General features: G+C 61.8%; 1 protein-coding gene across 2 annotated transcripts in view; it reads right to left on the reverse strand.

Moving 5' to 3' along the window:
* Positions 1–6,846: 6,846 nt before the first annotated feature.
* Positions 6,847–16,077, reverse strand: part of TAFA5 (TAFA chemokine like family member 5) — a 192,193-nt gene continuing 182,962 nt past the window's right edge. For both annotated transcript variants that reach the window (XM_025882229.2, XM_073882603.1), the window contains exon 4: positions 6,847–8,864. In XM_025882229.2, the coding sequence (XP_025738014.1) occupies positions 8,856–8,864 (9 nt within the window). In that variant the 3' untranslated portion in view covers positions 6,847–8,855. The remainder of the gene's footprint in view (positions 8,865–16,077) is intronic.

The following is a 16,077-nucleotide window of genomic DNA, read 5'->3' on the forward strand; positions in this document are numbered from 1 at the left end:
GAGCAAACACCAAAGACGGCATTCTTTATGCCCCAGCAGGGATCACTCAGACATTTATGAGCAAATGAGAAAAGATGGTTATAAAGGAAAGCATTTTTCACTCTCATCTTTGCCCTCGCCCACCTCGCCCACCTACTGCAATGTTCGGCCCGGCCCAGAGGACATGGGGTCAGCCCAGCACCAAGCAGGGAGACGGAACTTCCCGTCTGTAGACCCAGAGGAGCAAACCCCTGTCATCAGTGGCACAGGCTGCCTGTCAGAGGCCCGGCCCTGCCTCAGGGCCTTTGTACCTGCTGCAGCTTCCTTCAGAAATGCCCCTCTGTGGACACGGCCTCAGATCCCTCACACCCGGCCAGAGAGGCCCACCTGGCAGGCCATATGCAAGGCAGGCTCCCCACACTGCCCGGCCCCCCTTCTTGGAGGCTCCATTTACCATCTGCTTGAGGGTTGTCTGTCCCCCTGCCCTCCCAGCCGCGCCGTGCTGGAATGTGAGCTCCACGAGCACTGGTGTGTGACCTGTTCTGCTCTCTGCTGTCCCTCAAGGCCTGCGCCTGTGCGGAGCTCACATTAGCTGCTGGATGGGCCTGTGCAGGAAGAGAGGGGGAGCAGTGAATGAATGAATGATGCCTGTCATCATCTAGATGAGTGGTACCTGCTGAGGAAGGCCAGAGGGCGGCGGCCCTGGGAGCAGCAATGGTCCCTCGGGAGCGGTGACCCCCGTCTGGAGGGTTCCCCGGTGCACCTGCTCCTTAGAGCACCTTCTCTCCGTCCACGTTTCCTTCTCCAACCTTGAAACAACGGTTTCGTTGGGAGTGCCTGTCGGACGGTGCCCCCAGGGTGATTCGGCTGCAGGCCGTGTCTGTGGCGGGGCCTCCTGGGCGTGGTCCCCTCTGTGCCTTCTGGTTTGGGGACTCGTGTTTGGGGGACTTCCGAGAGGGTCCCATGTAGCCGAGTGGAGGGTGTGTCCTTGCCACATGCCCAGGACTGGAGCAGGCAGGGCACACATTCCTGCCCCTGAGGCCCTGAGGAGCCCCGCTCCCCGGAGACAGGCCAGGCGCCACCTCCTGGGGCCAACGGCTGGGACGGGACGAAGACATGCAGACACTCACGCACAGAGACACACAGACACCTCCCAAGATCGAGCAGCTGTATCAAGGCCAATCAGCAAAACAAAAACGTCTGTGGCTTAATCTGCTAAACAAGAATGTGCTGACAGATAACCCACTTCAGTGGCGGTGGCCCATGTCCAACCACCCCACCGGCTCCCCAGGGCAGGTGTTTCCCTGGAGCAGCGGGTGCCTGCCCTGACACCCACCGACCAGAGGGGCCCCCAGAGGGCTGTTTGCAAACAATATTGGCCAGAAAAGGGATACACCTGGCTCCCCTCCTCCACTGAGAGCTTTGCAGAATGACATTCGATCCTGACATCACCTCTGTCCCTGAGTAAAACTCAGCCCCTCCTGGGGCAGAGCCCACCCGCCCACGGGCCCTTCCTGCTGGTCTTCACCAAGGGAGGGGTCCTGGTTCCCAGGGTGGGGGCGCCACAGCTATTAGGGCTGGACACTGGGGGCTGCAGAGAAAGGCCCAGACAAACAACTCGGGATTCCTGTCCTGTGGCCTTTGGCCTTGAATATGGAATACTGAAACCAAAGCAGCACCTGTGAGCAAAAGCAGACTTTTCTGGATAAAAGCAACCAAGTTAGCCGTCCCTTGACTTCCTCCCGTAGGAGCACAGAGAATTCCCCAGGGACCTTGGGCTCGGAGGGTGTCTTCATTCTCTGCTGGTATCGGTTCTCCTGTCTTCCTGAAAGCGGACCCTGTACCCGCGGAGCACTCCCTGTGAGGACTCCCGCCCCTCAACTGCACTGACCTGGTGATTTAGGGGCTCTGTAGTCATAATGAACGGAAAGTTTATGAATCCAAAGCAGAAAAGTAAGTTTAATTATTTGAAAGTCAGAAAGCTCATTCTCTCCCAGTGACTTACGACATTTGGCCTCCGAGCCTCGGGAACCTACGTGAGGGTAAAATCGGGCTACATTTTAGGAATTAAATTGATAACTTGACCAAATCGATTTCATTAGTGAATGTGTCATATTTGCAGTTAATGATGGCGATCCCCGAAATGGGAGCTGACAACCACTGTTGAAAAACTGGGCGGATGGAGATTACATCAAGCCGGCAGCCGGGACCTGCCTTAGCTCTTGGCTCTTGGCTCGCACCACGGCCCGCCCTCCGCACCCGAGTCATCATCTGCCCTTAGTCTTACTGTTCCACGTTCACCAGCCCAGAGAGGAAGGAGGCTCCTTGTCTGCGTCCTTGGCAGGTGCCAGGAAGGGTGACCAACTGGGGCCTCCCCAGAGCATCATGGGGTAACTCCTGGAGGGGGTCCCCATCCTCCCCAGAAGCACAGCCCATCTCAGCTGCTCCTGGAAGATGATGTCGTTTCTAGAAGACTCGGGTGCTTCCTTAATGCTCATGAAACCCAACCCCGCTGTGCCCTCCTCCCTCCAACCAGACCAGGCAGAAGGGAGGCCAAAAGGTGGACCCTGGGGCTCTTGTTAGTGTCCACAGTTAGCAAGCGCTCCAGGCTTCCCTGGGCTTTCGGCCTGGCGTGGCCCCACCTTCTCCGGGGCCATGCTTGGACTGGCAGACCCAGCCCTGGACAGGCCCGTCTAACCTCACTTGTAGCCCATGGGCTGTGGTGCATCCACCCTCCCAGGGAGGGAGGGAAGTCAAGGGCTTTGCCAACGGGCCGTGTGGCCACCGTCTGGCCGGGAGCTGACCTTGCCACGGTCTGTGCGGTATCGGATGGAGCATCACCCTCCTCCCCTCTTCTCCCCAGGGGAGCATTCGAGTCCTGGCTGTGACCGTGGGCTCAGCACGAGTCACACCATCTCCCTGGGAGTGGGAGCCCTTCCTTCTCCTCTGTTCCCAGGACTGAGGTCAGGCTCAGGGAGAGGGTCACTGGGTGCTTCCGCGTGGAAGTCAGTGTCTCGCGTGTGGAGAACGTGCCCCTTGAGCAAATTGTAGTCAGGCTCCTGGAGACCCAGGCCCAGGCTAGCGCGACCTGGGGCGTTCACATGCCCTTGCTGAGACGCTCCTGCCCTTGGTGGCGACGCCCTCAGCCCCACCCTGATGTCGCTGGCTGTGGGCCCCGCCGTCTGGGAGGGACTCTGGCGGCCCCGTCCTTCCCACGGCCCTCGTGCTGCACACCTTCCCTAGCATCTCAAGCACAGAAAGCACTGCCGTCTGCAAAGTGTGTGGGCACCATGGCGCTGGAGGACGGGACCGGATGGTGTGGCGGGCTTGGGGGGTGGGTACAGCTGGGCTCGCTCCTCGGGCCTGGAGGGAGGCTCTCTCCCTGAGCGAGACTGCGGGGGGATGCAGGGCAACATCATCAGCAGATCCACCCACCCAGGAAGGAGACTGGTGCCCTTCCAATGGCGCTGGCGGGAGGGATAAAGGCGGTGACATTTGAAAAGCAGAAAATATTGTGGTTATTATTTGAGACTAATTCCAGGACTCTGAGCACAGAAGGAAGAAATAAGAGATATACAAAGTGCAGTGTATCTCCTAAATTAGCCGACAACTAGATGGACACGATGTGCATGCCCACGAACGTGGACCCGCCAGCACAGGGAAGGGGCACCAAAAACCACAGACGTCCATGGGACGTGTCCATGAGCTGGTGCCTGAGGCTGGCGGCTGGTGCTGGGCACGAGGACTGGGTGCTCAGATGCTGGTGTGAGCGGTGGGGGGCGGGGGCTAAGAGACAGACGGACACACAGACGTCTGGAAACAGAACACGAGGCTCACGCACTAACCCTGCCAGGACCTCGTCTGGAGACCCAGGCCGTGTTGAGATGCTGCCACCAGCAAACGCAGCATCAGCAAAGGGCCTGCGTGAGGCAGGCGTGTGGGTGCGTGTGAGCCACCCTACAGCCGTGTCCCACATCTGCACGTGTCCCTCCCCACCCTGGGGGCCGGGGAGAGGCTGGGGGCATCACCGTGCGACACGTGCCCTTGTGGACTTTCAATTTGGTGGGGAGGCCATCCGCAGGTCACGGCGAGGGGGTGAGGAGTGCCAGGTGGGCACATGGGGGGCAGGCGGCCAGCCGGATTCCTGACACGGGGACTTCTGGACACGTGTGCGTGAGGAGGGTGGGTTGCTCTCCCCCGCCGTCCAGAGGTCCCAGCCCTGCTCCCTCCCCGGCCAGCCCCTCACCCATGGCACCACCCCCTGGCCATATCCCCAACCTGCGCTCACCTCCCAGGACCTCTCTGCTGAGTGGGAATTGCCCCTCCCCCACCCCAGCATTACTTCGCCCTGGGTTGGCCCGAGGGGCAGCGGCAGTGGCTCAGGGGCCCTCCGCGGACCCCACACAGCCACATAGGGCCCAGCTCACCAGTCCTGCTGGGACCTGTGACCACCTTCAGAGCAGATGAGCTGGGGCTGGGGAGGGATGCACGGGGGCCCCCACCTCTTCTTGCTGAGCCCAGCACCCTGAGAATCTCTGGCAGCCTGAGTTTCTGACAGTGGGTCCACCATGGGAGACCCCGTCTCAGCAACCCTTGGGATGGATGCTTCTGAGCATGACCTTGAGGTCCCTGACCTTGGCGGTCCTTGAGGTCGGGAGTCATGGAGGGTTCCTCCTTGAAATCCTGGCTCACAACGTGCTTAGTACAAGAAGGTAGTGGTGAGAAGGGCACTCGTGGACACACACACAGGTGGACACACACACACGTGGACACATACCCACAGGCATGCACACACCACTCGGACCACAGATGCCCTCCTTGCCCCTGAGGCTGAACATGTCCACTGTTGGCCTGGCCGGCCCAGGAGCTAGGCTGGAAGAGGAGCGCCCACCCGACGGCAGCTGCAGGGTGATGCTCTGGCCACGGAGGCTCGCTGGACCCCGACAGACAGGCAGAGGGGCGGCTCCGCTCCCCCACAGCCTGGGCTCACGTCAGCACCTGGTCAGAGGCAGACAGGGGGCTGTGGAGACCAGCATTAATGTGGCGGCAGGATGGGGTTCTGTGAGAGGGTGTGCTAAGGGGTCACGCGGTGGGCTGACGGAAGCTTTCCCGCTAGTTAAGGATGTCCTATGTGCCACGCTGGCCACAACCTCTGCTCCCTTTATCTTCAGAAAAACCCAGTGAGCTCAGCACAGTTCTCTCTACTCCACCGATGAGGAAGTCGAGGCACAGACAGGAGGTGTGAGCTGCCTACACCATCCGCTAAATCACGACCCACCCAGCCAGGCAGCCTCCGCCAGACCTGGGCCATGTCCAGGGCCGTGTCCAGGGCTGTGTCCAGGGAGCGTGGCCTCTGCCACACCACTGCCGTTGCCCCGGCTCAGGCCACCGGAACCGGTGGGCTGCAGGCGTGGCCAGGGTGCATGCGGTGTGGAGGGCTGGCCCGGGGCAGCCTCCGGGCACCTCTCAGCCTCTGCTCACGGCACGGTTGGGACAGGGCACCACGGAGGGAGCACATGCCATGCAGACCACGTGTGGCCATGCCTACAGCAGTGAGGTGGCCCTCACACCCTCGTTCAGGCTTTGGGGCATTCAAGCCAGAGAGAACTCTGCCCCAGCCTGGAAGTGGGCGGCAATCATGGCTGTCCCGTTCGGTGCATGAGCAAACTGAAGCCAGACCGCTCAAGTCAGCAAGGCAAGAAGCCGAGGAGGTGGCTTCCTTCGTCATGGAAGCCTTGTTGCCAGGGCTGGAGGCTCGGCGTGTCTCCCCCGATCACGGAGACGGACTCACGGGACACTTCTCCCCGCCAGGGGCACTGGCTTGGGAGAGGGGAGGAGGGGAGAGCCATGCTCAGGTGAAGGTCAGCCTCCAAGAGTCCGGGCTGTTTGTTATGCAGCCTGACCCAGCCCATCCTCACTGATACACCTCTGGCTCTGGATGGAGGCGGTCATCCTTATTTGTATGAACCCTGGTGGTCATGAAGCTCATTATCCTTTTCTCTAGCTTCACTGTTTGTGTATTTCCCTGCAACGCACCCAGAAGACTGGGGAATGGTGACGTCGGGCCCCCAAGCTGTGTAAGCAGCTCAGGTGGCCGAGCCTCCTGGGAACTCCTACTCCAACCACGTTTCCTCCCTGCGGACTGACTCCCTCCTGCACCTCGGGCTTGTCCTTCCTCTGCATGGAGGAAGGAGGCGTGACCCTGTCCTGGTCACGCGGGACTGTCCCGTCTGTGCTCTGATGGCAGAGCCCAAGACTGCCCACCAAGGTGTGCCCCTGCCGTCCAGGGAGTCCAGGGGCCACTGCTGGGCCTGCACTCTGCCCCCTCCTCCCTCCCAGGACAAGCCCGCTCTGTGCCACCACAATGCCGCCAAAGGCCAGGGACGTCTCCTTAAGCTCAGGAGCAGACTTTAAACTGCCTTTGACTGACCCACCCAGCCACAGCCCTGGGGTTCATGTTTTATAAAGAGCGGCCAGAAACGAACAGACGTGGCTTTTCCCAACCCCGTCCAGATTCAGCTCTAGGACTCTGGGCGGCAGAAACCGTCTGACGACAAAGACCACTCTTTGCAGATCTGAGCAGATTTCCCGGGAAAGGGGAAATCTTTTTGACATGGGTCTCCTTTGGGGTTCTACTTTTCTGTGTCCAGGACTTGGCCGCCGTGCGGGAGGGGGTGGGCACTCACACACAGGGTGGGGGGATCCCCAAGTAGCTGGAGGCCGGGTGCTGTCCACTTGCCAGGGAGGGGCTCCCAGAAGAACCGGACAGGTCCAGGCAGGCCCAGGAAGGAGGACCCTGCCAGCCACGCCTGCCATGGCCCCCTCCCAGGACACCCCAGCCCGCGAACAAAAGCCATGCTTACCAAAGGATTTTTTCTTTATTTTCATAATTTAGCTGAATCAACACAAAATTGAATACTGTAAAACAAGGAAAAAAACGCTGTAACATCTTAAACCTCCAGTGTCTGCCTCCAAAGGGGTCTACACTTGCCGTGGGAAGACACAGGCTCAGGGAGGTGGCAGAGACCCTCCCACGGCCACTGCCCCGTCTGCGCTGGGAGCCCAGCACCCACCGTATCTCTCCCTCCAGACACTCAGGCCTCTGAATGTGTGGTGACTGGAAGGGTAAATTAAATACTCATGGACATCGAAACGGGTCTTAAATAAATGGGTCTTCTCTCCTATCTTTAGTCTATGGGTTGCTGGGACAGCTTCTATATATTTATTATTATTATTATTTTTTTTTTACTTTTTCTTTCTTTCTTTTTTTTTTAGTAGCATAGAACTAGCATAGTGCGCCTGTTAATTGGACCGTCAGGTAGTATAGTTCTGCACAAACTCAGGAGAATGAAGGACCCCACGGGACCACGGCCTGGTCCAGGGACGGAGACGCGGAACTGTCCCTTGCTCGTTGGGCCCGGCGACCCCGTGCTCCGGGGAGGGTGCGGGAAGGTCAGGCGCCTGCCATTCTCTGCAGGGCGGCCTGCCCCAGTGACTCGGCGGCAGACGTGAAGACAGAGAGGGAGCGGGACATCGACCGGGAGAGGAGGTCGGCGGCGGCGGCCTCAGAATCTGCCCGTGGGGGAGGGTCAGGAAAAGGGACACGGTATCCGTCGGAAGGGGTGTGACCGACAAATCGCGCACTCGGCCTTCACCGAGCCGGGCCCAAGGCGGGTGAGGAAGGCCACCTCCCCACGGGCACCCGCCGCGGCTCCTGGGACGTCAGGCACGTCCTCGGCGGCTGTCCCGGAGTCCTGCCTGACCGTGCCCGGCTCCCCCCGTGCCCACCCCGGAGCCCTTCAGAGACACCAGCGCTCCGCCTGCCAAGCGGGCCGACTGGGGGCTACCACATTAATTGTTAAATAGGATTTTCTACAAATATACAACATATAAAAACTGTTAAATATATAACTTTAGGCTTTGCAAAATACATTTAATGATCTCTTCCAAACAAGTGTTACTTTAGGTTTCTTTAATTTGCTTTCTGGAGCTAAATGGTGTGTCGAGCAGACAGCAGTCACGGGAGACCCAACATGCTCTTGGCGAATACTGGATTATCCCACTATCAGAAATGAGCTGTAGAGAGGCATGTTTAACTGGTTAAAACAGAAAGTGATTTTAGTCGGTCAAGTCCATCTAAGTACAGAGGAGCAGGGTGTGTGCGGTGGTCTGTGTTCCCGGCGAGCGGCGCTGGCCCGCGGGGTCCGCGTCGGGGCATCACTGGCCGGGCCCTGCAGGGCTGCCGTGGTGTCCTCCGCAGGCTCGGCCCCTCTCAGTGCGCCCCGCAGTGTTCGTGGTGGTGACACCTGTGCTGGGGCCGCCCTCCGCGTCCCACCGGGGCCGCCGGCATGTCTCTGCCCCCGCGTCCCCCCGGCGAACCCAGGGACTCTGACGGTGAGGGCGAGTCCAAGTTAAAATAGATTTTGCTCTTTGGTCTATTGGGTATACTGAAAGGGTACGAAAATAAAAGTGATTCGCACAGTCTGGGGGGCGAGGAGAGGCCTCTTCTGAGCCCGAGGGCCCGTGCTCCCCTGGGCCCGGCGCTGTCCTCCTCTCCCGGGCTGGCTGGGTGGTCGCCCCTGTGGCTGCCACCTCGTCCTCCTCGGAGAGCACAGCCCAGGCCGCGGCCAGGGAGGGCGGGTGAAGCCAGGCTGCCACAGATGCCCAGCGTGGCCCCCGCTGTGTGGCCCAGGCCAGACTCCTCGCTGTGGCGGACACGCTCAGCTCAGGACGCCAAGGAAGTGGGCCGTCCTTGACGGGCGGGCTACAGAGAGACGGAGGGCGGGCAGAGAGCGGACAACAGGTGGAGTCCACGGCAGACAGAGGACCGTGGCTGAGGTGTGGCCACTCCCGGGGCCCCTCTGGGGCTGCGTTTGTCAGGAGACCTGAAGGACAGAGAGAAGAGAGCGTCAGCCCCATAGACACCAAGGGTCCCCACTGGGAACCGACAAGCCCAGGACACGCCCACCTGTCTGGCCTCGTGCACGGGGCACAGCGCATCCCAGAGGCCGGTCCTCCTCTCTCCCCGACTCAGGCCTGCACACCTGCTCGAGGACATGACACTAGACTCAGGCTACACCTGCCACACGGAGCAGCTCCTGGAAACACCGGCCTTCCTCTGTGCATGGTGGGGACCTGGCCCCCCTGGCCTGGGCATGACCAGAGAGGGCTCACGCCCCGAGCACTGCTGGCTCAGGACACCACCTACGTATCCTCGGCCCTGTGCCATGTACACAGCAGGTGTTGCATAATTGCACGGTGATAAGTGATAGGAATGCATGTGTCACACACCCGTGGAGCCACCGGGAGGCCACAGAGGTGAGGTGGCATGCAGGTCCCCCAAGGTCCCTGCATCCCAGAGTCCCAGGAAGTCCTGCCACGTAGGCTCCCTGGCTCGTGGCTGCATCTGTCCTGCACCTGTCACGTGGCCCTCCTTTTCGTCCCAAACCTCGCCCTGGTCTCTCTTACAAGGACGCCTGTCACGGGATTTAGAGCCCAGCCAGGGCCAGAACAACCCCATCTCAAGACCCTTAACTTAATCATATCTGCAAAGACCTTATTTCCAAATAAGGCTGCACTGACAGGTTCCAAGTGGCCACATCTTTCTGGGGGGCTACTGCACAACCCAGTCCAGCTCATCTGACCAGCTGCCCCAACTCAGCCCGTGGATCCTGACCCTGAATCTGGTCCACACCCTCCACCTCCAGTCGCCCCGATCTTAGCAGAGGCCCCACGGCGTGCTCTGTGCCCAGCCCAGGAAGGTGGGGTGGTGGGACCCTCACCTGGCCTGGACCCTGCGTGCCCACTGGTCCCGGGTCCCTCCCTGCGCTTCCTGGAGCACGTGGGGGCCGTGCCCCCCACCCATGCAGCCAGGTTGGGGAAGGCAGGCGCAGACCCTCCAGCACACACACGCATGAGCCCCCACGGGGTTAACCGAGGAAGGATGCACTGACTCTACTTTTCTCTATTTCTAGAATTGTACAAATCGTACTCACAGGTGACAGGAGAAAGAGCGATGAACAGAAAACAAAAACAAAATCCACCTACATTTCCATTTCCAGACAGAGGTAACTATTTTGAAAATTCCAGCCTATTTCCTTCCCCTCTTTAGCAGTGCTAGCAGGCGGACAGGGCGGGTCCTGTACCAGTGGCCACGCACACGTCCACAGGGTGGCCCACGTCCCGGCTGCACCCGTCTCCCGCCTTTGTGTGTTACACCAGACACACGAGGTCTTCTTTCTCATGCAGGGAGCACGGTGAATGCTCATCTGGATCCCCACCGCTGCTTTAAGCAATGCGGTCGCTGCACGCATACTAGCAGCTTCTTAGAGCCATGGATTTTAGCACTTCCAGGCTTGTGGTCTGGATTCTCCTGAATGAGTCGCAGCCGGAACAGGGACTGTCAGTGCCGGCTTCCCGGGTGGGGCCGAGGCGACCCTCATGGGGGATGACCAGCCCTACCCAGCCAGCCACGAGCCGCACACAGGCCTGATCCTTTAACCGTGTCTTTTCTCAGACCCACCCCCTCTCGACTCACAAGGTGCAAATTTCCACGTGGCCCACGCAGCAGGGGCTGCACCAGCAGCTCCTGAGAAACGCCAAGACTTCCGTGGGGCTAGGGGAGGACTCGCTCATGGTCCCCAGTGACACCGGCCCCTGGCTGGTCTCCACAGCGGTCACTCTCCTGGGACCCTGGGGGAAACCTGGCATCTAGAGCCTCCGTTACGATGCATCATCTCCTCCTGCTTTGCTCACCGTGCCCACAGCCCTCCCCCGCAAGGCTGGGTGGGGACCCCACGGGACAGCGCTACAGTGGGGGGCCGTACCCCAGGCCGGAACACCCGTGCACGGAGCCCGCCTCTCCAGGAGAGCAGCCTGACTCATGTCCCTTAATCTCCCCAAGGCCACTGCCTCACTCCCCACACCCCCGCGCCTGCTAGCACCCAGACACCTGACCTCACCGGCACGGTCACTGATTCCGTGGATTTCAACATCAGCCCCTCCCCGCCCCCACCCCAGAAGCAGAGCCACAGGACGCTCAGGGCCCTCGTGGAGTGCTTCCCAACTGGGAGGTCCCAGCGGCCATGGGGTGACGCTGGGCCCCTCCCACGGGGAAGGGAGGCCTGTGTTTGCCTGCTGTTCAGGACGCCTCCGTCAGGCCCCACGTCCACCAGCACACAGAGCCAGCTCCACGTCAGGGTCACAGCTCCAGGGGGTCAGCTGCTCCCTGTGGACCAGGGAGCTGGGGTGCTGCAGGGCCCGGGGACACCCCCCTCCCCAGCCCCCACCTCCTCAAGATAAGACAGGAATCAGGTTTCCTTGCCACGGAGACCAGGAGCTGGTGACACTCCTCCTCGGGGGCCTGGAGTGGTCTGTGCTGGTGCCCCAGCTGAGCCTTCTGGAGCTTCATGAACCTGTTCCTCCCCAGACGGGAGTGGGGTGTCCACCGCAGCTCTGGGCCTGGGGTCTCGCCACCATCCGTGGGGCCAGGCAGCTGGTGGGACAGGTTGTCCCAGGGGCAGGACCACCAGGGACAACGGCAGGGGACGCTGGTGGGGCGGCGGGAACAGGGCCTGGAACCTCGGATCTGGAGGGCAGACAGCGGTCTCAGGAACCAGGCCTCTGCAGGCCAGCCACCCTCCCCAACGTGGGGTCAGGATGACACGGCCATCATCATCAGGGGAGGCGCCTCCTCCCAGAAGCCCCTGCCACTCGCTGGCTCACTAACCATGGATTTCAGGTAATGCAGCCACTGGCCCCAGCATTTCTAAGCACAGATATTTTAATTACCAAAATAGTTCTGAATAGTCCCGGACCCAGGAAACCTGTAGCGAAACAACAGTGAGCCCGGGCAGAGCGGCAAGCCCAAGGCCCTGTGCCAGGACACAGCACGCCCGCCCGGCAGGTGCTGAAGGAGGGGCTGCTGGGGAAAGTGTCCCGGGACGGTGAGAGCCTGGAGGGGCAGGCGGCAGGTGCTGCCCGAGGGCGAGGCCGCGTCTGACTTGCACCCAGCAAGGCAACCCCTCCTGGTCTTGTGCAGGCATGTGGGCCCATGAGGCCGGCCTGCCTCCTCTGTGAGACCGGACCCGGGCAGCGGGAGGTTTTCTCCTCTCCTGGCTGGTGGGCCGGGTTCAGGAGGATTCTGAGGCCCTTTCCAGACGTGGTGCAAAGGCTGGTGTGCATGATTTACAACACTGGCCTTGCTGCAGAAGGGCAGTCCAGGGGCTCGGGCCCAGGAGCTGGGTGCTGTCCGCGCCCCCAGCCCCCTCCACCAGGAAGCCTCTGCAGCTCCACGGTCCCCACCCGGAGCAGTTTGCACACCAAAGCCTGTCCTGTGTCCTCTCACGTCTGTCTGTGCCGACTTCAGTGGACCAACCGGCTTCTCAGCAGGTGCACCCAGCGCTGGCTCCCCACCCTGCCCCAGAGGACCCCCGGCCCCCAGCTGATGCTGCTTCCCATCTTCTTCCACATACCCCGGCCTCACGCTTCCTGCTGCGGGCGGCCCAGGAGACAGACACCAAGCACAGCAGAGCTGAGGAGTCCCTCTGCTTGGGCCGGGCTTCCCCACCGAAGGCCGACCCGGACTGGACAGAAGAGCCCCGAGCCCAGCCTGTTGGACAGACGCAGACGCAGGTCTGGCTTCCCTCATCGGCACCCACCTGTCCCCTTCCTCCTGCCTCGAGGCCCAGGGCAGGAGGACAATGCCGGGCCTGCTTCCCTGGCATCCGCCTGACCCCAGGAAGGGACGCGCAGCCTGATGCCCGCAGTGCTGGCCCAGCCCACAGCTCCTCCATAGGCCCGGTGACAGGGACTCACGCTTGCAGTCGGGGCTGCCGCGGCAGCGTCCAGTGGGGCCTGGAGGCAGGGTCCTCGCGGGCACTGGCAGAAGCCAGCCAGAGCCCTTCCGGCCCCGGGGAAGCCAGACGCGTCTGCAGCTTGGGAACCTTCGGTGGTGGCCCATCTCAGGGCCTGTGCCGGCCGCCACAGCTCCACGGAAACCGACGGTGTGCAGGCCTCTGCCCGAGGAGGGACATTCCAGCTGGCTTCGCTGGCCTCTGGCTCCCTTCCTCAGGAACACCCGCTTCGGTCTCATCCTGACGTCGGCTGCCCCCACCCGGGGGACACCAGGGAAGCCCTCCTGCATCCTGGCAGGTGCCCTTCACCCGGGGACTGCACGGCTGGGCTCCCGCGACAAGAAACATGCGTCACACCTGCACGATGGGCCCCCACCAGCTCAGGGACAAGCTCAGCCCGTGGCCCCTGGCTTGGAGGGACTCTGACGGCCATCTTGGGCTTGGGGACAGCTCGGGTGGAGGGGACAGTCCCCTGTGAATGTCCCTGCTTCTCGAGAGCATGCCCTTGCTGGGAGACCCCTTGCCACCAGGACATAGTCCCCGGGTCAGCAGGTGGGGTCCCTCCAGCCACGACCCCGTGTCCTTGGGGAAGGGTCCTGAGCAGGTGGTTCCTGAGCCCCGTCGGCCCCAGGATTCTCGCCGACACCAGACACCCGCCCGCCTGCGACGGCCCTAGGGGGCACGCCGGGGCTCCCGTCCCAGGGGGTCATTCCGCCCACCCCGGAGAGGCACGTGTTCTTCACGGCGGCGGGCGGGCTTCTCGACACTACAAAGCATCGTTTAAAAAACAAAATGAAACTGTCCAGCCCCTGTGAGTCCAGTGAGCACTGTTCTCTGTTCTTCATTAAAAGCTGGTGTTTCCTGTCAGGTCTGGACAAGTGTTCTGTAGGAAGGAGCCCAGTGTTCTGGACTGAGAGTCCCAAACAAAGGGTCCTAATAAACAGCAGCCACATGGGCACCGTGAGATGGGGAGGTGATGGCAGCCTGCTCTGACAGGCCCGGGATGAAAACGGCCGTTGCCATGGGAAAGATAAAGACATAACCAGGGCAGAAGCTTCTGGAAAGGCTACGCATCCTCCCACCCGTGTCCCATCATCCGTGTGATTGTGTCTCTGGGACCGTCCCCTGAGGCTGCACGGCTGGCCCACGTGCAAGGGGGCCTGGACCCCGTGCCCTCCCCAAACCTGAGCTCACAAGAGTGGCCGGAGTGGCCATGGTTTGCTGTTCGGTTTTAAAATAAAACAAATCAAACAGCATGACGTGGCCCAGGGCAGCCCCTTCTGGTGACCCGGCAAGTTCACGATCTCAGACAAGCCCCCGCCCCGTACCCTCTCCCCTGACATCTGAGCAGGTGCGTCTGGGCCGGGTGGGGCGTGCTCGAGCACCCCCTGCGTTTGCTCACTGCGTCCACACGCCGTCATCTGCTCCCGCCATGTGACTCACTGCCTCCCGGGCTCACGCTGCCGGGTGCTGGGGCGGGTCCCAGGGGATGCGAGGTCCCCACCCCGGCCTCTCGTGGGGACGAGGCTCCAGCCTGGAGGGGGCCGGGCCAGGAGGCGGGGAGCAGGTAGCCTTCCCCGTGCCCTCAGGTGGCAGGCCCGGAGGTCCCTCCTGCGGCCCGACCGTGCGGCCATCCCAGGGCCTTAGTGCCAGGTGAGGGCTCACCTCGGGGTCCCAACGCTGCTATCCGGGCGTCCTAAGTTACTTCACCACTGCCTGCCTCAGTTTCCCCCCGAGTAAACACTTCCCCGCCTCGCGGGTTCCTGACTTAGAGCCGGCACCACGCAAGTGTCTCTAACACTGAACCTAAGACAGGCCGTGGCTTCAGGGCCCTCAGAGCAGGGCGGTGAAGAGCCTGGGCTCTAGTGCAAAGGGGCCTCGGCTCGGCCCGGGCCCTGTGTGCACGCTGCTCCGGCCTCCTGCTCCGGAGTGGCGCGAGGGCAGCTCCGAGGCCGTTTCAAGGCTCGAAGGGGACGACCCACCCCTGGAGCCGAGCTGACTTCCCCAGGACTCACTGTTCGCAGAGGAGGCACCGGGGTCCTGCCCCTGGCCACGGACCGTCTATCCCGAGCACCCGCAGGGCCAGGCCGGGCGCCGTGGGTTCCTCATGGTGAAACAAGGGTGGTCGGGAAGCCGCAGGCTCCGCTGCTCAGCCCACGGCAGAAAGACAGCTGACAGGACTCCTGACCAGGAGTGGCCCGAACTGTCTAGCATCCCAGCCAGTCAGCCTGCGTTTCCCAGGCCCCTTCCTGGAACGGCCCCTGCGGCAGAGCGGGGCTCAGTGGCACATACCCTGGCCTCCGTGGGCATTTCCAGGTTCAGGTCCTGTCGAGACACAGGCTCCCGTCCCCCGACGAGCACCCCTCCCTCTGTGAGAGTGGAGGTAGGGCCTCCCCACGGTGCTGGTGGGAGGAGGCACCCCACCATTACGCGGGGGTCGGCGGGCCCGGGGCAGGTGGGCTGGGATTTAGGCTACGCCGGGCTCCCCCCGACAGGGCTCCCTGCTCCATGGAAGCCCCTAAGCCACCCAGCAAAAGCACCGCCACTGCCCCGAATTACCGATTGTTTGCTGAGACGGAGCACAGAGTTAATTCTAGGACCTGGGTCATTCCCACAAACGCCAGCATGCAGGTCCATCCACTGAAAATAGCAAACGTGTGTGCTTTGCTGGCTTATGTCCCCCTGATCAGCATGGATGACCACACAGGACGGCTGAAAATCACAAGTCGTGCCCTGAGTGACCAGGGCTCCAGAACCACTGGGCCTGGGGTCCCAGGCCTGGAGAGAGCACCACCCACCCTGCCTCACGGGGCTGCAGTGAGAATCCCACGTAGGACGTTCGAGTGCGAAGTGCTTTGTGAATGCTCACACATACAAGTCTCCCTCTGACAAAGACAGTGACTTTGCCTACTGCCCCCCCCAGAGGGTATTTACCCAAGGCCTCGAGGGGAGGAAGCCACGAGTGGGGGCAGGGGCTGGACTTGGCTGAAATCCAGCCACCCTGGGCCTCCACCGTCTCTCTGCCACGGGATCTGACTTCCCTGGTCGTCCTGCAGCCTGGAGAACCAGGGAGGGTCCCGTGGACAGGCCTCGGTGGCCTCAGTGCCGAGTCCTGGTGGCTTGATTCTTCACCAGGCACATGAGCCCCTGGGTTGGTAGGGTGAGGAGGGAGGGGCGACCCCCCATAGAACAGGTGCCCTCCCCCTGATATTACAGGTGCCCCTCCCCCTGATATTACACGTGC

The sequence above is a fragment of the Callorhinus ursinus genome, unplaced genomic scaffold (genome assembly GCF_003265705.2).
Source record: "Callorhinus ursinus isolate GAN/ISIS: 27379988/994484 unplaced genomic scaffold, GSC_fseal_2.0 scaffold48, whole genome shotgun sequence".
Lineage (NCBI taxonomy): Eukaryota > Metazoa > Chordata > Mammalia > Carnivora > Otariidae > Callorhinus > Callorhinus ursinus.